Source organism: Camelus ferus, chromosome 6 (genome assembly GCF_009834535.1).
Source record: "Camelus ferus isolate YT-003-E chromosome 6, BCGSAC_Cfer_1.0, whole genome shotgun sequence".
Taxonomy (NCBI): Eukaryota; Metazoa; Chordata; class Mammalia; order Artiodactyla; family Camelidae; genus Camelus; species Camelus ferus.
In genome coordinates this window covers 92415482-92438231 of record NC_045701.1, presented here as the reverse complement: position 1 = coordinate 92438231, position 22750 = coordinate 92415482, and the positions used below count along the sequence as shown (strand labels likewise).

Sequence of the window (22750 nt, the reverse complement as noted above, 5' to 3'; positions counted from 1 at the left end):
ATGACAAGGTTCGGCCAGTTTGTTAGTGTGTTTCTTTGAAAGAGTGGGAGGAACACTGCTTCATGATAAATACAATAAAGGGCATTTTTTTCAAAATGTTGCAAAATTGCTTTTATGTTTACTTCTTTGTGTTAGGTAAATTATTTCCCATTCATACTCCTGTTTTTACTTCAGTAAAGTTAAAATTTAGTGCTTGTAATATCCTTGAATTCTAATGTATATGTGTGCATTTATTTAAAATTATTTGTATTTTTTTTTTACTTTTGCTAGGAGTCATTTAGTTTGTTTCTGGGGAAAGTAAGATTTTTTAATTTGTTTTGTCCTAGAGCGTCCAATACCCTTTGATTATATGATGTATGAACATCTTCAGAAGTGGGGGCCACGAAGGGAAGAAGTGAAATTTTTTCTTCGACATGAAGATTCCCCAATGGAGAGCAGTGAGCAAGGTAGACAAGTGCTTTTCCCTCCATTTGCCAATTTTTACTATAAAAGTTAATTTAACAAAAGTAGGAATAAATATAGAATTATTTCCTCCCCCTTCACTCACACCGTGGTGAGAGGGAGAGCTGGTGTCTCGCCGTTTTGACCTCTGTTACTGCAGCTTATGATTATTTCACACTCTGAGCACCCAGCCCTTGCCTGCTCCTCGGGACCCTAAGTCAGATAATCCTTGCTGTTGGGAGGGATTGTTTTTGATAAATACCTCATGAATGAAGTATGTAGATTTTAAGAATATATAAAGCCACGAAAGGATTATGAAAATTCTGGGACATGTACGTGTGGAGAGAGAGAGAACAAGACCTTTCTAAGTGTAGCTCTAAACCATGGTAAGAAAGAAAACTGAATAGTTAAACAAATAAGAGACAGGAAAACTCTCTGCAAGGCGTTAACCACCCTAAAGCAAAGTCAAAAGACAAATTATAAACTGGGAAACAGCATTTAGAGCTCATATAGCAAAGGGCTAATTTTCTTTACATACTCTATGAGTTCCTAAAACTGATAAGAAAAAAACCCAGTAAAGAAAATGGGCAAAATATACAGACATGTAGTTCACAGAAGAGGGAATATACGCGGCCCAGAGATACATGAAAAGATGTTCAGCCTCACTCCTAATAAGAAATGCAGGGCGAACACTGAGTCTCTGTCTTTCACCTGTCACACTGGCAAAGATTAGAGCGCTTAATAACACAGCACTGGCAGGGACGGCGAGAAACAGGCGTCCCCCCACGTCGCCGTGGGAGTGTCAGCCGGCAGCTTCTGTGGAGGGCAGTTTGGCAATACCCACGAAGCCTGAAAAAGCACACAGCCTCACCCGGCAGTCTCACTTCCGAGACCTTATCCCAAAGCTGTGCCTGCACACGCACAATAGACGCAGTGCTACTCCTGGAGCCCTGCTGGTAGGAGCAACCCTGAATGCCTCCAGGGGCGTTGGGCCGAAGAGACCGGCATACATCCATGCAGTGTCCTGCTGCGTGCCCTGTCCCAGGCCATCTCCTGGACTTGCTACCTGAACACGCACAGCGCAGAACAGTGTAGACGCATGCTGCCTTCTGTGTAACAGGTGAACGAGTCATCACGTGTGTGTGTATTGGCTTGTGCGTGTATTGTGTGTAAAGTATCTTTGGAAGGATAAGTAAGAAACTGGTAACACTGCTAGCCTGGGGGAAGGCTGCTGGGTAGCAGGAGGAGGGAAGAAAATATTTTAATTTATACCTTTTTGTCCTTTTGAATTTTAAACCATGGGAATCTGTTGCCTGTTTTTGAATTAGAACTTAAACGCAGTAAGGGGTAAGGGGATCTTTTTCCTGAACGGTTAAGAAAGAGACTCTAACTTTTTATTGAATGGCGATTGTGAATTGCTTCTGGTATTTAAAAGATAAACAATAAAAGGATGTCTTTTTGTAAAAAGAAGATTCCTTTATTGCAGGTTACCCCTCTTTATTTGTATTGTTAGAGGACATTGTGTCTCTCGGATGAGCTACTGTCTATTTTAAAATCATCTCCCCAGAGCTGTGCATACTGTTACGGCCCACCACCACTCCAGGGTTTTCATTCCACTGGCTGCTGGTCATCTGGAGTCAAGAGACTAAGGCTCCGGGTCTAGCTCTTCGTCCACTTCTACCTTAGACGAGGGTCCTCCCTCTTTGGACAAACTCCTCCCGAGAAGGAGGGTTAGACTAGCTGGCAGCTAAAGTGCTGTTCTAGTGCTGGGAATTTACTTTAAATCTCTGCTTGAGCTCTCCAAATATTTATACCTTCCCTTACCTGGCTATACTTCAATTTAAAGCTTTATATTTTACTTTTATCAACATAATATGTGTACAGAACCCTTAATGTCCCAGGGTGGTCCAGGGGAGGGGGGAGGTCTTATTTGATTCTCACTTTACGAAGTTTTGAGGTGTTAGGGATACTTGAGGGAACTGTCTAGAGCCCTCAGGGAGGGGACCACACTGCCCTTCCATTCCAGTTGACCTCCATCGTCTTGCGCCGCTGCTCAGCCTGGTTGTGCTGATGCAGCAGGTACGCACGAGGTGAGCGGAAGGGCAGCACGGTGAGCTGGTGGTGGGAGGGAGACAGCCTCCCAGGGAGATGGGGCTTGAGGCGGGCCTTGAAGAGCCAGTAGGACTTGAAGGGGATACAGAGCCGCCGCCTTCTAGACAGGGGATCAGGATGAGGGAGGCGGGTGGTGGCAGGATACTCTTTTCTGACCTGGGCTGGTACCGAGGGTTGGTTGGGCTTGGAAGAACCCGATTCATCACACTGACTTTTATCACTTCTCAGCGAAGTCCCTGTTTCCCTATTTAACGCTCCTCCCTCACTCAGCTTTGGAGGTGCTTGTAACAGGACCCTACCCATCTCTTCAACATCGCTGGCTTGTCTTTCTCTCTTCCACCACACTCTTTCTTGCACGTCTGCTCCCTCTCACGCCCTGTCTTCCTCCAGCTGTGGTGCTCTCCCCTCTGCCTGTGCTGGGCACGTTCTCCCACTCAGAGCTCGAGGGAAGAGGGGCAGATAGGCTGGCTCCCATGGGTGCTTTGTTCCCTGACCTCCTCCCATGGCTATTCTGAGCAGCCGGAGTTAAAGATCCAAAATTTGTGTTTCCTCTCTGCTCCCCACAGAGCTGAGGTCAAGGCAGTTGTCACCGATACATATTATTTAAAAGGGATGACACTTGAGTGTTTCTGTCTATAGAGCTTCGGATATAACCTGCCCCACCTCAGAGTCAGAATTCTCCCTTTGGAAGCTAGAGGAGCTCACAGAGGACACTTACTTCAGTGCCTGTAAGGTGTAAACCTGGGGAAACGGAAGCTCAGAGTGCAGTAACTCGATAAAAGTCACGTGCAGAGAAGAGACCAGAATCCCGGACCTGGTGTGATGGAGCTTGGGGCGAGGCCGCTTGGGTTGGGCACTGGCCATGCTGCTTCCTCAGTGAGGACCTCGGGCAAGTGACTTCACGTCCCTATGCACCCATTTCCTTGTCTGCAGGGTGTGAGGTGTCCTCGCGAAGTGCTCAGAGGGCCTTGGTCACCACAGGTGCTCAATGAATGTCAGCTCTTGCGACTGTTTAACTCCAGAATGCAAAATTACCAAGTTTCTTTCGCCTCAAAGATTAAATGGCACTTGGTATAATTCCAGTGTGGCGTGTTTGGTAGTAGTCTAATTTCTTGATAGTTTGTTGTTTGGAAGAAGCAGCAATTATAGAATATTAAATTAACTCGAGTACCTTATCTCTTAAAAATACAGTAACTAAGAATTGAATTTACCCTGTAAACTGATGGGGGTGTGTGTGCGTGATTTCTGCTCAGAAGGTAGCTTTCATGGAACGGCTGTTGTATGTTACACGACTGTGTTCAGTTGCATGCTGTGTCACTCTCTTTTGTTTAATCTCTTTTTTTCATTATCGCCGCCCCCTCCTCTAGGACCCTTTTTTGAGTATTCTCTTCTTACTTGCCCCTGTCTGCCCCCCATCAGATGGACTCGATATCTGTTTATATAGTCAGTAGCTTTGCTTTATACATAAAAAGAATAAGATTTTTAAATTCTCCCAACAGTCAGTCTTTGCCCCCTTGAGGGTAATCTCACTCTCTTTGAGAATGCATGGTTTAAGGTGAAGCAGTACTTCTATAATGTAATTGTTCTTCAAATTTTTCAAAGTAATAGGGAAGAAATGGAAGAAAAAAAATTTTTAAACATTGGCTTCATGATCCTTTGAGATTATGTATTCTGGGTGGTAAAGCAGGCTCAGGGTGTGATAATTCTCATAACAGCATCGAGTAAAAGCTGGAGAGAGGTGTGAGACAGGAGCAGGCATTCGGCACATCACAGACAGTAACTTGAATGACTTCAGATTCACCTGGCACAGAATTGTGCAGCACACTTTTGTTTAGAAAATATGACAGGACATAAGGGGAATTTTTCCACTTTAAATTTGAAGCCCTTAAAATTTAAAAGAAAAAATTGTGTAGAACAAAGGAGAATTCAGAAGACTGCCCAACTTGAGATGGTGTCCCATCTCAGTTTTAACCCTATTACTGAAGATCAGTTTTGTGCCTCAGTTTTCTTCATTACTCGATATTATAAGTTCTATTTTAGTCTCTTCCAAAATATAAAAACTTTAACTTTCAATAAAAATTAAATGTGGTTAAATACACATAACATAATATTTACCATTGTGACCATTTTTAGTATTAGAAACTTCTTTGATATAAATCAATTTCAAGATTCTGAAGTAGAATATTAGAAGAAAAAAATTGCATTTAAACAACTTTATATATACAGATTGATTGTAAAACATTTTTTCAGCTATACTAATTTTTGAGTTGTTCAGCCTAATATTTTATACTTGTATTCAATAAATATTTAAATAAGTTAAGAAATGATAGGATATTGTTTTTCTAGTATGTCTTTTAGTAAGTTTGGCCCCCTCTTTTCTCTAGGTGGCCGTCAGACCCAAGAGCAAAGAACTCAGAGAAATGTAATAAATGTACCTGGAGAAAAACGCACTGAAAATGGGGTAAGTAATAGTGAATTAAATTGAAATTAAAAAATTTTTTTATGGGTACTAATGAGTTTGGGTTATAATTTACTTCTAAAGAAATATTTTTTGGATGGTGTTAATCTGAAAAAAACAACCAATTATTTTACCAGTAAAACAGGTTTATTTGGGAACAGCAAAGAATTGCAATTCAGGATATGTAGCTATGGCCAGCCACATGCAACTCCACAAACACAAGAAGAAACTCTTTTATAGAGGAGAAGAAAGTTAAGAGGGGCTGTTGTAAATGAAAAGTCCATTGGAGGAAACTGGGAGTCTGATGTGTGGTGGCTTTTCATTGGCTGAGTTGCTGCCCAGCAAGGAGGAAATGGTTCTTCCTCTGGCAGTAAGGCAGCGTTACTTCCTGCTGGAGATGCAAAGTATGTCTCTTTCTCTTGGGATCTGCACCAGTGTCTGGTGGTGTGTGTGTGTGAGAGCTCCCCACTGTGGCCTCCATTTTAGTGAGGTTTTCTTTTATTTTCACCAGAGAAGTTGTCATTTCTGTTGAATATTTCAAACCTTTTTATGAAATTATAAAGGGGCAGTCACTGAGCGGTAGCGGTTTTACCAGTACGCACTGTGGCTGATGCACTGGGTGGTCTCACGCACAGCAGGGCCTTCCATGCCCTTTATGTGTTGCCGCCCATGGCGTGTCCTGCAGCAGCACCTGCGTACTCTGTGCTGGTGACAGTGACCTGTCCCCAGGAAGCAGAGATGAGCAGGCAGACTTGCTTCGGATCTTCAGTGTTGATGTCTTGGTCCTTCTGTCAGGTTTTGAAAGACATGGTGGCTGGTGGGTTGAAGTCTTCATAGCTGTCTCCAGGGGAGAGAACTTCCTTTATCACGTGGTGTAGAGTCAGAGAGGAGGCCTAACACTGATAATAGGTGAGGAAGTTTGAGTGCAGGGTCCGTTTTAAGAAATGTTGGTGCATGTGAAAAGAATGAACACAAATGAATGAGAATGAGTGAATGAGAGAAGAGTGAAGAAGGAGAGAAATTTTCATTGTGGTCTATTTTGGAAATTTTAGTAATAACTTTTCAGAATAATTTTAAAGCTAGAGAATTAGTTTCTTTTTCTGGCTCTGCCACTAACTAGGCATGTAGCCTTGGCCAAGTTACTTCTGAGGACAGTGCTTGGCACAGCCATATACCAGTTTGGGGGAAAAAAAACAAAAGGATCTGGAGCATAGAGGCCCATATTCAGACACTGGCTTCAGAATTTTGTAACTAGCTAAATTTGAGCAGGTTGCTTTGCCACTGTACTTTCCAACTTAATATCACTGATCTGTGATTTTATTTCTTTTATTGGCTACCATTTTGACTTTAAATGATATACTTAAATCTCTATTTCTTTGTACAGTCAACTTTAAACCATATCCCTAGCCCTCCCTCCTCCTAAGATGAGGCTGTCAGCACCCCTCCCTTTTTCTCCATCTGCCCTTCCCTCCTGACTTCCAGCTCGTTCAGCTGTGCTTCCACGTCCCGGTGCTGATAGGGCTTGTGTGCTTTCCTCTGAGTGTGCTTAAGCTTTTCATGCTTTGTTTACAGATTGGTCATCAAGCTGAAAATCATCTCGTAGTGTTTGTTATTTCAGACTTTGCAGGTATTATCCGCTGCAGAGCTAAGGGTATACTAGACTACATTTTCTTCTGTTTGGTTCCAGTGTCCTCATCCTTGTGCCACTCAGGGAGAACTGTTCCTAATGTCACAATTGTGGATTCTTCTTCCTTACCCTCCAGTTTCTAAAGATCATTCCATAGATTCTCTTCTTCTTCCTGCCTGCTGATGCACTTGTCCACTCCACATCCAGAGCCTCTGTGGGCTTCTGCCGGTCCCGTGTGCTTCAGAAAGTCTTAAGAAATAAAGGCCCAGGCCCCACTGGCAGAACTTCTGATTCAGCAAGTCTAGGGTGGGCCTGGAAGACTGCCCATGACTCTGTTGCCCTGCCAGGTTTGGGAACCTGCGGGTTATATGCAAACTCTGTCAGGAGCAGTCAGAACTTACTTGTCCAACAGAATTTTGAAGATCTTTTTGAGTTCTCAGAGTTCCTGTGACCTGAACTTCAGGGAAGATGAAACAAATATATTGAGTAGGCTTTGTGTGTTGAGGGTGGAGATGGGTGTATATGATGAAGGAAAGGATTCCAATGATGTAATAAAGTGAGTTTTGATGTGATGGGTCTGTGGTCTTTTCCAGGATGAAGTTGTTTCTTGTTAACATGGAGATAATGTTTACATTTCAAGATCAACAAAACTGAAACCCAAAACCAAAATTAAAAATGTGTTTGGAGCCTTTATGTGAGCTTGTAGTTAGAGGAAGGTAGAGCTAGTCTAGAGGTATAACTGTGCTGGAAGCATCACATCGAAGGTGTTCCTATATTTTATGGCATGCACACCTGCCTTTTAAGCCTAATAATACATTACCTTTGTAAAGCACTTTATTGTCTACAAAGCACTTTTACATGCATTTTTAAAGTTAATAAGATGTTAAAAATATCTTTCTCCAAAAATGTTTTTGTGTGAACCCTGGATGTGGAATGATGACACACTGAACCCTCTGCCTGTGGGGACAGCTGGCAGGAGCAGCTCAAGCGGCGTGTGGGTTGGACGAAAGGACAGGAAGCAGAGTGGATGTGATTCACGCCCATCAGCGGCTGCCGAGGCAGGAGGCTGGGGGAGTTCTGTCCTCCCCAAATAGCAGGTCATGAGGTCAGGTTGTCTAAGAAATAAAGGCCCAGGCCCTACTGACAGAATTTATGATTCAGTATGTCTGGGTTGGCCTGGAAAATTCCCCATGTGGCTCTGTTGCCCTGCCAGCTTCAGGAACCGCCGGGTTACATGCACACTGTCAGGAGGATTCGGAACTTTCTTGTCCAACAGAGTTTTGAAGATCTGGTTTAACTTTACAGCATAAAGGCAGAACAAAAACATATTCTTGTTGCGTATGGTCGTGTCGGGGTTCTGGGACCACGCCTGGTGTCAGTGGTTTGCTAGGAGGACGCACAGGATGCAGCGTGTGGCTGTACTCACTGCAGCGAGGGCGAGAGGCACACGGGGTGGAGTCCCGGGAGACCGGCGCAGCTGGCACAAGCCTCCCAGGGCCTCTCCCAGCAGGTCGCACAGGATGCACTTGATCCTTCCAGCCACCAACTGTGACAGCGCGTGTGAAGCGCTGTCTGCCAGGGAAGCTCATGAGAGCCCTGGTGCCCGGGCTTTTATTTCGAGCCGCTCAAGTAGGCGGCTTCCATCCAGCAAGCACCACACCTCCAGACTCCCAGAAGGAAAGCAGGTACTTTACTTAGGTGTCCTGTTTTCTCAGCCCGTTGGGCTGAAATCCAAGTCAGTTTCTGCTTCAATGCTGAACACCCAGTAAGTTGCCAAGGCCAGTTGATCCTGCCCCCGCCGCCTGTGTTTTCCTCTGAGAGCTTTATAGTTTTAGCTCTTATATTTAGGTCTGTTGTCCATTTTGAGTTAATTTTTGTGTACGGTGTGAAGTAGGGGATTTACTCCTTTGCAAGTAAATATCCAGGTATCCCAGCACCATTTGGTGCAAAGACTGTTCTTTCCCAATTGAATTGTCCTGGCACCTTTGTGAAGTCAATTGACTGTGTATGTGAGTGTTTATGTCTGGAAGCATTTATTAGTAATGTGGTCACGTAGTCTCCTTGTTTTCCATGTGGTGCCCAGGACTCAGCTGGGACTGTCATCTCCCAGGCCAGGTAACATTTCAGTTGTCTAGAGAATAAACTTCCAGGTTCCAGCCGGGTAGGGGAGAGGCAGGTGCCCGGGTCCAGAGCTGGGAGGGGGTCGAGGGGCTTTACTGCTTTTTCTTTTTTCTTTCTTTTTTTTAAACTGCTTTTTAAATATCTTTCACTAAGTCCGCTTTATTTTAGGTGCCTTACATTTCGTCCACCTTTCCAGAATTACATGGTTTTGCCAATTCCTGAGCCTTTTGAAGGTTCTTTGATGTAACTGGGTTGTTTATCCAGTTTCAGCTCTTCTATCTTGAAGTTTGTCTCAGACCTACTAGGTCAGTTACTTCTCATCCATTCTCTCCAGCTTCCAAACTTTTTTTTTTGTCTCCATTCCTGTTAGCCTGCTTTGTGGTTTTATGTTATTTGATGTCAAAAATCCCTTCGCTCTCATTTAGTTGTTTTGAGAGTTAATGAAGTTAGGATTAAATAGTTCTGCATTCTGAGCGGAACTAGGTGTGCGCTCCTTCTGACTTCTGTTGGGGCTTGTTGTCCTTACTGACTGAGGGCTCTTGACTGTTCTCTCTACAGGTGCTTCTCCTTCCATGTTCTTGCCTTTTTTTCTTCTGGGAACTCTGATTAGACTTGTATCTTTCATTTTATTTTCAATTTCTCTGTCATATTTTCACTTTCTTTGTCTCTTTGTACTGTGTTCTGGATAATTTCTTATCTTTCAGTTAATGAGTTCTGTCTTCGGCTGTGTTTGATTGGGTGTTAGTACATATAATGTGCTTTTTTAACATTAGTCATTATGAAAATACAAGGCGCAGTCTGGGAGGGAATACTTGCAAACCGTATACCCGATAGAGGTCTGTATCCAGAACATAAGAAAGAACTCTCAAATCTCAGTAAGAAAATAAGTTACCCACTTTTAGAAGAAACAGGCAAAAGTTCTGAATAGGTGCTTCACTAAAGAAAATAGATGAGTGTCAAGGAAGCACATGTGAACGTGTACAGCATCATCAGTTTTTAGGAAAATGCAAATTAAAACCACATGCACCTGCTAGACTGTCTAAAACTAAAGACCGTGGAGCGCCTGGGACTCTCATATGTGGCTGCTGAGAATGTAAAACGGTGTAATCGGAAACTGTCGGACACTGCCTTCAAAACTTGAACATAAATCTGTTATATGATCTGACAATTCTACTGCTGAGTATTTTTCCAAGAGAAAGGAAAGCAAATGTCCATATTAACTTGCACATGAATGTTCATGGCAGTTTGATTTGTGGTAGCCAAAATCTAGAAAAACCCTAATGTCTGTTAACAGGTGAATGGACCAAAAAAGTGATACATTCATACAATGAAATATTCCTGAGCAATAAGAAAAGGAGTGAATCGCTGATGCATGCTACAGCTCGGATGAACCGCAGAATCATTATGCTGAAAGAAGGCAGCCAGAAAAAAAGGGCACACACTGTATGATTTCATTTATGTAAAATTTTAGAAAATGTAAACTAATCTCAGTAACAAAAGGTAGATGAGCAGTTGCCTGTGGACCTGGGAGCTGGGGCTGGGTGTGAGGAGGAGGGAGGGGCTACAAAGGAACACCCAGGCATTTTGAGGTTTGGCCGTTTTCTGGATTGTGATGGTGGTTTCATGGTGTGCACGTGTGTCAAAAGGTGTCGGATTGTACACTTTAGAGTGCAGTTCATTATGTCAGCTGTGCTTCAGTAAAGTGGTTTTCAAAATTCATTAAAAAAATTTCAGTTCTAGAGGTTTTGGTTCTTTTTCACCTCTTGGTTACTCTTTGCTCATATTTTAGGCATCTCTTATTTCTTTAAATACACTAAACAGTTATTTTCTATTCTGCAGCTAATCATTTCAATATCTGCATATGTCGCTTCCACTGGCTTTAAGTCGTGGTGCTAGGATCTTTGTGTGCTTTAACTTTTGACAAGTAGCTGCTCATTTTCCCTGGAGCTTCATCTGTGAGTATTTTTGAGGCCTGGATGCAGGCGGGCTTTCCCGGGAGGTTTGCATCTGCCTTGGCGGGTAGCTGGGCATGCAGATGGGCTCAGTCTGTGACCTTCTTTGTGGGTCACGAAGCCTGTGTGAGGGCTGTCTAGTGTTTGTAGGTTCTTACCGTGATGGAGAAGGGCTGGTCTCCATGCTTCCCCCATCTGGGAGTTTGGGGGTGTGTTTCTCACTCGCTCTCACTCTGGGTGGGAGTCTTAGATGGGTGGATGTGGCATCTCCTGTTAGACTCCCCTCCCTGGGTTGGTCCTCACCTTTCCCTCTTAATGCCGGGCTTCAGCAGCTCCAGGGGGCAAACCTCCAGGTGGGCACGAGCCGTCAGTGTGCAAGCCAGTTTTGGTATTTCCTCAGTGCCCAGAGCTGCTGCTGTCCCTTTATTTTTGGCCCCATAGCTTCCTTCCTGTTGTGTCAGCACAGTGATGCTTTTAAAAATAAGTTTTTATGTTTTATCTTGACTTTTAGGTGTTGCTGTCAGGAGTGTAGCTCAGTGTGTTTTGTGGGCCGCACGGTTAGAGGCAGAGCAGTTACCACGGGTGCAGCTGGTTGCGCTCCGGTGGTGCGCAGGTGGTTCCTCCTGGTGTTTGTGCTCTTTGTAGCCCTGTTCTCCTGCCAATCTTTCTAGCTCCAGCTCCTCCTAGCTACTTGCCTGGGTATAAGTGTGTGTTAAACCAAACTGAATTGGTATAGGTGAATTTTAATCATAAGAGTAAATCAAATTTATAGGATATAAAATTGGATATTGTAGCATTACTGCAGGGAGAGGGGAGCCAGTGTATGTTCTAGATGTCTAATTGACGCGTATTAATTTGTGAGACTTAGTAATTAATTGTTGGAAAATGAAATATGCCAGTTACAGAAATACAATGAGATGCTAGAGAGGTTTAATTTTATAGAATGTGTTGTGTGATAAAAATAAGCCTACACATTTGATACCATTCTCATCTACTTTTTTGCTTGCTAAACAGGCAAGTAAAAATACTCTTCAAACCTGAAACTCAACCTTGGAGAGGTAGGAAGAAAGAGGGATGATTTAGTGTTCTAGAATATTATGTGAGCATAAATAGATTTTATCCTAATTACTTTGTCAGTTTTGTTTTAAGGATGTTTGTCATCTTTGAAGTGACATTGTACTTGAGAATCTAATCATACTCTAAAAACATAGTTGTGATTTTTAAACCTGTATCTTGTGATGATTAAATTACTAAGATAAGATACTGGCTGCTTGGTTGAATTCTTTATTTCCTACTTTTTTTTATTGAGAAATACACATACAGAAGAACGTGTAAAACATGTCCAGTGTAAAGAATTGCTAAGCAGACCCTCCTGACAGCAAGCTGGATGCTCTCTCCATGGCACAGGAGGTGTGGCTTGCTGTCAGGAGGTCTGGATTAAGATCCTGACATGGATACCCATCCAGCCGCAGGAACCTGGGACAGTTGGCCACCAGCTGCTCAGAGCCTCAGCCTTCTCATCTGTAAAATAAGCTTATTTTTCCTTATAGGGTTTCTGTAAACATCAAGATAACTATAAACTCAAGTGTACGTAAACGCCTGACACATCTGCTCATTGCATGTTGTTGAATCTCTAGAATTCAGAATTCACTGAGAAATAACTGAGTTCACTCCCATCTCTGGAAGTGACGTCAGATCCTGAGTTTCAGGACAGTTGTGTGAGAAGTTCCTTAGACAATCAGGAGAAACTTCAGGAAGCAGATGGCATTGCCACTCCATCTTCAAAGACAGGAAGAGTTTGGGGCGTAGAGGGACAGGCACTGTGGACAGAGGAGGAATGTGAGCAAAAATATGGAGGTGAGAGGGTGTAGGTTCTAGAATGGAGAAGCAAGCACAGCTGTGAGAGAGAAAGAGCTGAGTAACACACAGCTCCCGCTGGGGCAGGGTGGGCTCAAGTCAGAGATGATGCCAGAGGCATTAGTGAGAGAAGGGAGTTGAGGGAGGAGGCCTGGGTTGGAAGAGAAAGGGGAGGAGTGTGGTTTCAGACGGGGCAGCTGAGGGGCTGGCGGAGCTGGCAGGTGGAAGTGTGAATCTGGCCGGGGGACTCTGGCTCTGAGCTCCTTGGGAGGGAGGCCAGGGTGGACAGCCAGCCTCACCAGCGGGTAGGGTGTTCTCCATATAAACTACGGACAAGAAGAAATGAGTACGATCTGAAAGTGCAGGGAATTTACTGTTTTCCCGAATAACATTACAGTGGCATTCTTGTCTGTTATAACCACAGATGAACTTACTTGGTTGAGTATTAAAATCGTATCAGGATTAGAGCTGACAGCGGAAGTGACCCATTAGCTGGTAGGCGTTTAATTGCTGACCGAATCCACTAGTATTGCTGTTAACTGATTACCAAGAAACGTATGCTGGGCCTTGAGGAGGAAAGCAGCACTTACAGCTGGACCTCTGCTCTTTGCCCCGCTGTCTGACTCTCTTAAACAGAGGCTCTCAAACATTGTGACCGTGCTGTCGAGAGCGGCAACCTGACTTCTCTAAGGAGTGAATGATAAGACGTATGCAGAGTCTTCATGAGCTTTTACAGTAAATGGTTGTGGTGGCTTTCAATTCTGTCTGCAAATTCTTTAATGTGCCTCCCATCAAAGGTGGAGCCTGATTCCCCTCCTCTCCAAGACTTCGTGCCTGGCTCCTAACATACAGAATGTGGGGAGTGAGATGGTGTGACTTCTGAGGCTAGTTCCTAGAAAGATAGCTCCCCCAACTCTCTCTCTTGGATTGCTGGCTCTTGGGAACCCAGCCCCCAGGTCCTGAGGACCCTGGTGCACGCAGCTCTGAGAAGGGCCTACCTGGGGGGGACCTGAGGCCTCCCACCGGCAGCCAGCACGAACTTGGTAGCCGTGTGTAAGCCACCTTGGAACCCTGTCCTGCAACCTTAAAACCACCACAGCCTGGCTGACTTTTGACTCCATCTCCAGCCAGAACCGCCCAGCCACGCTGCTCATGAACCCTTCACCCCCAGAAACCACGCTGTAAGGAACGTGTGGTGGTGTTCTAAGCATGTACCAAGGTCGGGTGTGACTGTCACTCAGCCATAGAGAACTGTACGCGGCCTGTGAAATAAATAAAGGTGGACTGCTGATTCCCAGACTGTTTTCACAGTTGTAAAATATGTGAACGGAACGATGAAGTCATGCTTTTGTAAGTAATAAACAACACATGAACACAGTTGGGACCCGAAATGTCGCGCAGTGAAAGTCTGCTGTATTCGCGAGGAGCGGAGAGGGGGCTTCGCCGGGCGTGGCTGACGGGGAGGGGCTGTTCTCGGGGCGGCTTCGCAGTGTCAGTACTTCCTTTTATATAACTTTCTCCACCAATTTTTCAACTTTTAGGGAGAATACACTCAAAGTGAGCTTAAATAAAGTTATAGGACAGGAAAGCTAAACAAGAGAACACTTGACAACAGATAGAGGGGAGGGTGCATCTCTGTGGTAGAGTGCATGCTTAGCAGGCCGGAGGTCGTGGGTTCAGCCCCAGCACCTCCACTAAAATAAATAAATAACCCTAATAACCCCCCTAAAAAAGGCAAAAATACTACAGGTAGAGGTGGCCTTGTGCACAGGAGACAGCCGCCCCCACCTTCTCCCCATGCTGTGGATGCACTCAGGGCACCACGCGGCTCACCCGGTCCTGCACACAGTTCCTGGTCCGGCCACCAGGTGAGGAGCAGCTGAGAGAGTAAATGGGTCACTGCTTGCTTGCTTGAGACTAATGTCCAAATATCACTTCTTACAGATCATTTATTTAATGTGTTTTTGGATGAGTCATTATACCAAAAGAAAAGTTGTCTGGAAAATGGCATAATTTTTTAGGAAGTGCGATAGTGAACTGGCGCTGTGCACCGAGAGGACCCTTTTGTTGAAGCTGCAGTCTTTGATATTTTGGGGCACGTATTGGAAAAATACATTTGGCACATGTTGGCAGAATGTTTTCAGTAGTGCCTTAGATGGGAGGTAAAACTAAGCCTTCTTACCACTATTGGAAAGACTAAAAGTCTACAAAAACATGTAATTAGTGGCTTAGGATGGGAGATGAGTGTGCGCATGATTGCCTACAGTGGTTTGTTTTGAGAACCTTTACTGCATGTTTTTAATACCTAAAATATGTTACCTCAGGAGATGAAAATACGTTTGATCAAAGCCATGTCATCAGCTGACTGGTGATCTGAAGCTTTTAACCATGATCAAGTGAGTTGTAGTTGTTTAATATCTCAAAAAATCCACTTCTGATAGCCTGTTTGTCAAACATATTTTATTTTGATAGCTTTATGAGCCATGATTCATACACATAATTAGTGCAAATGAGGCATTAGCCTGGGAAATCAGCCCCCCTTTTACATCTAACTTTTGGCAAGTCTAGCCAGCTTATTTATTGAAACTCTGGTCATTGTGTGTTTAGGGGTGATAGCTTAATTATGGTCATTTTAATGCTTGCTTTTTTCCATTATTTATCAAAATCCATTTATATGGAATTCTTTCTTCACCGATGGGTTAACATTTTATTTAAAAGGAGGACAATTAAAATTTAAACACTAGTCAAAAATGTTGGCTAGGATGTGGAGAAGCTAGAACTCTCATATATTGCTGGTGAAAGTGTAAAACGATGCTTCACTTTGGAAAACAATTGGGCAGTTTGTATAAGTTACACATACACTCACCATCCAGCCCACCATTTCCACTTCTTGACATCGATTACCCAAGGGAAGCCAGAATATTTGTCCACGTGAATACTGGTACACGAATGTTCAAGGTGGCTTTATTCCCCATGGCCAGAAAGGAAACAGCCCAAATGCTCATCAGCAGATGAATGGGAAAGCAAAATGGGTGATAGCACATGACTGAATGCTACGTGGGTGGAGGCCACACCCTTGCGGCGAGTGGAGAACCAAACACAAGGAAGTGCACACCATGTGGCCCGTCTGTGTGAGAGCCTCAAGGATACAGACCTGGGCTCCCGTGGACGACAGCCACCCCTCAACAGATTGCTGGTTTGGCGAGGAGGAGCGGGGAGTGGAATTGACTGGGAAGCTCAGCAGGGAACTTTCTGGGATGATGGAAATGTTTTGTGTCCTGGCTGAGGTGGTGGTTACACTGTGATACGCAGTTGTCAAAACTCATTTAGCAGTACGCTTTAAATGGGCACGTGTTACTGTCTGTAAATTGTGCCTCAATAAAGTAAATTTGAAAAGGAAACATTGATTTCACTGTGTATTTCTTAAACTAGCCTGTTGTATTATTTAATTTTGTTAACTTATTACCAATATGGATATTTTTGAAGTTTTGTATCTGAACTAGACTAGAATATATCTTATCAATTTTTTAAAAGGTGCTAATCTTAAATTTAGGAACATAAAAATTAGAAAATCATGTTGTTTTTGTTTATTGTGAGTGTTGTGATTTATTTATACTCTTACACTGTCTCTAGGGGTCAGGAAGTCAAGGCTCGGCTGCGTGCTGTGGCGCGGGGTCTGTAGCGGCGGCGTGGTGGTCAGGATGTCAGCCAGGACAGCCATCGTCGGGAGACTCACTGGGCTGGAGGCTCTGCTTCCAAACCCATGAAATAGTATTTTTATTTGGAATTTCTGTAAAGTCAGGAATAATAATGTAAAGAGGGTTTAGCTTCCAATTTGGATTCACCGTTTTGGGGTAAGAGGTTTAAGAGGCACCTTTTATTTTCAGACCCGCAGTGCCCATGATGCCTGGACTCAGGGTGGCTGAAATGTCCTGAGTTTCTGAGCTGCTCGCGGGCTTCCCAGGAGGAGCGCCAGGCTGAACAGCGCACTTTTACAGCAGCGCATGTGACAGTCCATGTCCTTGCTGCTACTCTGGGAAAATGCTCTTATTTATAAATATAAGAACAAAGAAAAACTGAGCTCAGGTTCTGTTCCTCATAGTTGAATTTGCTGGGCAAACCTGATTGCTTCCCATGTGAGGTTTTTATCTCATCAGAAGAGCCCTCCGGTCTTTTATCTCATCAAAAGAAACTGCATTTTACTTTTCTGTTTCCTACAGTGTCTAGAATTGTACGTGGCATATCGAGGGTAAAGAATTATTACGGAATCAAACTTGTATAGTACTCCAAACCAACCAACCAGCCAGCCAGCACCTGACCACTTCACAGCCACCCTGGCCTGGAAGTCGGGACACCTGCTCACGCTGGGACCTCAAGCACATGGCTCGGTCTCTTCACTGAGGAAGCCCCACTGCTGCTGCTTATAGCCTTTCTGGGCAGATGGGAATGAGGGGACATGGTCAGAAGGGAGGGGAGAGGGGCCCGAGGAAACGTGGATTTCTGAGGTGTCAGGAATGATCTGCTGAGGCAAGTGAAGTGGTGAGGAGGGTATAGACTCTCCATGGGAAGACAGAATTTAAAAAGTCTGAGCTTTCAAGTTTGGAAAGATGCTGTCTGTGTAGGTGTGCGATCAGGGTATGGTGGAAGGATTGAGGAAGTACTGATTTCACGTATAAATCCATTCACCAAACGTTGATCATTGGTCGGGGGGCTGTGGCCAGGCCTGGCCGGGGGCCGGGTGTCAGTGGTCTAGGCCCTGTGGAGTCTCTCCCAGGCTGGCGTGAGCTGGAGGGTCCCTGGTACAAGTTCTCTGTCTGGTGAGTATTTCATATATAAAAGTATTATAAGTTAGAGGAATGAAGTCTCCTAATTCACTGTCCCTGCAAGTAGATTTGTGGGCATCTGGAGAAAGAAGGGAAGGGGATGGTGTGCTCAGAGAAGTGGGGGGGGGGTTCTGTTTTCCTCTGCGCTTGTCAGGGGGTGGGGTGGGTGGGGGGTCGTTAGACCGAGGGACTGTGGGCCATGTTGTGGAAGATGGGTTAGAGGGCAAACTGCATTCGCTGGGCACATGAATACAGGAGAGTCTGGGTAGAATGCTGGTGGGAGAGGGGGCCCTGAGCCCCAGGGCCCGCGGCGGCCCCTGCTGGGAGGAAGGCCGTGGCGGCAGGCCGCAGGCTGGGGTGGGGGGTGCACTTGCTTTCCCTGGGCCTGCATTTATGGAAGCCTGCCGGGCTGTTCCTGAGAGAACTTCCGCACCCATCTTACTGGTCCTGGAAGTGGCTGGCCCTATCTGTGACCTGGACTTGAACTCACTGGATAACTACCGTAATGAGGGACCTTGACGGGCCCAAGGGAACAGGATTTGATTTCTTCTTATTAGATGCAATGAAAAGAAATAAGCGAGGAATTAGGTCATAGGTTTGTCTGAGTAAATTGAGTTCGTATGGAGAATTTTAAATTGCTCCTATGGGGTTTGGTTTATGTGGAGAGAATGCATTCTGAAAGGCCTGTCATAACAGGGTGGAATTTGCATCAGAGGGTTTTTGCTTTCTTAAAAAACTCTGAAGAGGTGCTTTTTGCTAAATTTTCACGTTGAACAAATTAGAGAATAAATACTAAAGTGTAAAATGTTGCATATCTGTTGACTTACAGGTTTATGGTGGCTCATGTTTTTGTAACCCATTTAAAAAGCAATCAAATTACACATGTTCACTTTGAAATAATTCACTGAGCTGTGCACTATGATTTATACAGTTTTCTGTTTGTGATATCTACTTCAGTAAAATTTTATAAAATTACAATGTGTTAGTACACACATAAGGTGTACTGCCTGACTTACTTACGACAGCAGAGTATATCCTAGTTTTACAGCTAGAAACACACGTAGGACACAGCACGCACAGAAAGCCCCGTCTTGCTCACAGGTGTGAACATCAGAATACCAAACGGTTGCATTTCTTTTCATTGTTACTCTAAGCCATTGGAGGGGAGAGGAGACCAAAGAGATAGGTTTTTATTTGTCTTTTCTTCAAGTTGTAAAGTTACAAAATTAATGTAAATTGAAAGTTTTGTTGAATGGGCATCATTTTTCTCTAGTGAAAAACATGTTTAAGGAGTAAAGTTCTGAAAGTTTTAAGAATACCTTTTTTGTGGCGACTAGGAAATCTCAGTAGGTGGAAATTAGAATCCTTTATTAGTGTTAAAACATATTTTGGGCATTATGACAGTTCTACCAGGCATTTTTGTAGAATGGACAAATTTCTTTTCAAATGGAAGTGTCTAGAACTTGGCAGTTCACATCTGGTATTGAGAGGGGCTTGCTCCATGTTGCTATCTAGGGATCTCAGATAAATAGAACAGGCTTCCAGTTAAGACTATGAACACATCCCAATTCCATTTTCCAAGAGTCCAGAATGTGCTTGGCACCGTAAGATTTGGGGAAGACTGGAGTCGGAAGAACAGGGGTTGGACCCCCTGTTAAGAATTACAAGAGGGTGTGAGGCTGGCAGAAGGTAAAGGGGCCCTGAGAGTACAGCTGAACCTAGAAGGAGGAGATGGAGGTCTGAGGAGGGCTCCGCGCCTCCCTGGTGGGCACAGAAGGGCTTGGAGGAAGCAGACTGGGCTGGCACTGGCGCTCAGCCCCTTAGGTCAGTTCTCGGCCCTTAGGTGTGTCCCTTCTCCTTTCTCCTGTGATTCCTCGCCCAGGGTGGGGCTCGTCCACCTGCCACCCAGATTTGTTATGAGGATTGTGTGTACAGTGCGTGTAACGTGCCTAGCGTAGCAGCCCACACCGAGGTGTGTGCCTGGTAGAGGGTGCCGTGTGAGGCGGCCAGGACCTCCACGTCCTGCTCTGTCCTTGTGGGGCGCCCGACCTGCAGCACAGGACATGAGCTGCCCCGCTTGTTTTGCCGTCTGCAGAAGCGGGGGTGGAGCAATGCCTGCCCGCCTGGGTCGTCGTGAGGCTTAGAGGAGTTCATAAATGGGAGGTGGTCGCTTCAGGGACAGGCTCACGGCAAACACAGCAGCAGTGCTTGATGTTATTATTTCTCAGTAACAAGAGGATGGAGACGTGCTTCCGTCAGCTGCCACTCCTCAAGCTGCCACCTTTCTGTGCTCATCTCACGCAGATAATTTCCTGCCGCTGGTGGGTCAGCCTTTGCTGTGCGCCACGCCTGTGGTGTTTTCCATGGGGTGTTTGTACTTTAGAATCTTTCATATATTTTAGCTTCTTGAGACCAAGTGGTGGTGAGATGACATTTGTCCTGAGGTGCCACCTGCATACTTATTTTTTAAGGTTGTGTACCCTTAAACATTTGACATCCCTATTTGCTCAAATAAATTTAATAAAAACAGCCAGCAATTGGGAAACAGCCAACAAGGGGGAAAGCTCCTATGAGAAGATAAACTCGTTTGTGCTCTCCTAACTACTGGGGAGCCTGTTTAAAGTCTTGATGTGTGCGCGTTCTGACACTACAGCAGAATGACTGTGCAGAATGAACGTGCATTCCAGCCTGAGTGTGTCCTGTCTCTGTAGGTTGGGAACCCACGTGTCGAACTCACCCTCTCAGAACTCCAGGACATGGCAGCTAGGCAACAACAGCAAATTGAGAACCAGCAGCAAATGCTGGTCGCCAAGGTAAGTGGTAAAAGCAGAGGTGGGCAAGTGTCCAATGAGTGTGTTCTTCTGCCGTTATTTTAGCTGGGGGGTCAGTGCATTCATGGGTAACCCTTGTAAGCAGGACCATACCGCCAAGTGTTAAACAGTGTCTTTCTCAATTATCTCTCCTGTAACAGTAAATGCGTATGTAGCTTCTTGGAGGTGGGAAAGTACCCAGGCAAGTGCATCTGACCTTTGACATGCTCACGTGTTAGGACAGGAAACGATCGGCCTTACCCAGTTTACCCACTTATAGGTGAAATTTGGAAAGAAAGGAAGCTCCTTTTCCCTCTGGGTATGTTGTCCACTGGTGTAGTTGGCATTAGTGTTCCAGAGGAGGCGAGTGGCCCTGTGACAATACACTGGTCGTGGACTCCAAAGATGGCTTGCCTTTGTCCTACCTGCAGGGAACTTGTTTGGTTTATTGAGGTGCAGGCGTCCTCAGCACTCATTACACACACTGGGTGCTAGATTTGTTGTTGAAACTCTGTAATGGTAGGATTTGAAACTGTTGCCAAATGCAAGTTTGTGTGCCTGACCCACAGTGAGGCCAAACACACCCAAATGTAAATGCCCAAGTTTGGAGCAGAGAAAGGTTTATTGCCAGGCCAAGCAAGGAGAATAGGTAGCTTGTGCTCAAAAAATCCAAACTCCCCAATGGGAAGGCATTTTTATAGGCAAAATTTGGGATGAGGGCTGCAGGGTGTGTGACTTTTTTCTGATTGGTCAGTGGTGAGGTAACGGGTGGTGTCCAGGAATCTTGGGTTTAACCAGTCCTTCCCATCCACCACTTAAGTAGGGGCCTTAGTTCCTGCAGAAGAACTCGAGGACACATTGTTATGTGTCTCCCTTGCGGCTGGAACCAGGACCCTGTTTTATTGCACTGTTGTTTCTTGACTCCTTTATTTCTGCATTCCCTCACTTCCCTGGTTAGGAACTGTTTGGACCTACCTTTTGGGACTCAGGGAAGGTCTAGGAGTCTGAAGCTTTTTTCCTGCAAGACACAGGGACAGAGGAAGGCTTTTGTATCCGGGAGGGCCCCATGGGGTCCTGCTTGGTTTTAAAACTTTTCTAAATAATGGTTTAGTCTTGGACTAAAAGATTAGACCTATCACCCATGCCTGTTGGAAACAATTCATGTTGTAATTATGGTAAATGTTCTGAAACTCAGAGAGAGAGAGAGAGAGAGAGAGAGAATATGTAAACAGCACCGCCTAGGGTCTTACTGCTTTCTCTGTAAAGAGAGTTTCTTAATACCTAGATGTCCAATTCAACTTTTTTCATTTATTGAATAACCGTATAATTCTCTTCGCTTTTATGTAAATAATAGTTTAAGTTGGACTTGTTTTTAAAAGTTGTCTTTCAAAGTTTATTGGATTTACAAGAATAAAAAACAAAAGTTAGGTAAATTGGAAAGTATTTTCATCCCGTTAATAGCATTTCTAAGATAAAATGTCCATGGTATTATGTAATTACAAACTTTTCTAATTCTACTTTTTATTTTGTTCCAACTATTGAGCCAAGAGTATTGCTATTAAAAAAATCTTTAATATTTTCTTTAATATTTTCAGCAGTGTAAATCACAAGTTAATGCTAATTTTTACATATTTCCGCACATATTCCCTTCCCTTAGAGCGCGTTGTGTAACGCCAGCATGGTCACACTTAAATCTCTCCTTAAGTATGTTTAATGCATACAAATAGGGCCATGAATATTTCAACATTGACAGTTACCCTTAAGGCCTGTTTTCACGTTAGGGAAAAAACTGTTGAGTATTGCATGTATTTTCACTTTAGGATTGTCCAGTTCTTGTTCGACTCTGAAATGTCTGATTGCTTGTGAAGACAAGCATCCTAAAGAAAACAAACATTTCCTATTTCATGGCACTTGGCAGATTAGCGGTTCATCCCCTTACGTGTCTCCTTCCAGTAGAAAATCCCCTGCTGGTCTGTGCTCACGTCCTTTAGGAGGCTAAATAAGGGCCTTGGGAAGCCGCTTTGTAGCCCTGGCCACAGGAGAGCTGGGCCGCTGGGGGGGAGGTGGGCTTGTGCTTGTTGTGATGGGTGAGCCTGTGGAATCTGCTTACCCTTTTTTCGGTGTATGAAAGTCAGCATCCATTTCAGTTTTCAAAGTTAGCCGTTTCCCTCTTTTGTTAGGAACAGCGTTTACATTTTCTGAAGCAACAGGAGCGCCGTCAGCAGCAATCTATTTCTGAAAATGAAAAGCTTCAGAAGTTGAAAGAACGAGTCGAAGCCCAGGAAAACAAGTTGAAGAAGATCCGAGCCATGAGAGGACAAGTGGACTACAGCAAAATGATGAACGGGAACCTGTGTACGTGCCCCACCCGCCCGCTGCGGGCCCACCCCGGACTCCGCTGCGTCTGCGCCTGCGCCTGCGCCTTCGCGGCTAGGTTCAGTGATCTGAGGACACTGCAGTGGAGGGGGGCCTCCTGCTGGGTAGCGGCCGCTCTTCAGATCTGGGCAGGGCCACTCCTAAGACTCCACTCATGATGAGGGTCTGTTTCA

The 22750-nt window shown here is 44.7% G+C and overlaps 1 protein-coding gene across 2 annotated transcripts in view; it reads left to right on the top strand.

Annotated features, from left to right (window-relative positions):
• PPP1R13B (protein phosphatase 1 regulatory subunit 13B) overlaps positions 1 to 22750 on the top strand; it is an 80979-nt gene that overhangs the window by 42368 nt on the left and 15861 nt on the right. For both annotated transcript variants that reach the window (XM_032482758.1, XM_032482759.1), the window contains exons 3-6: positions 327 to 446; positions 4938 to 5014; positions 20103 to 20204; positions 22382 to 22556. In XM_032482758.1, the coding sequence (XP_032338649.1) occupies positions 327 to 446; positions 4938 to 5014; positions 20103 to 20204; positions 22382 to 22556 (474 nt within the window). The remainder of the gene's footprint in view (positions 1 to 326; positions 447 to 4937; positions 5015 to 20102; positions 20205 to 22381; positions 22557 to 22750) is intronic.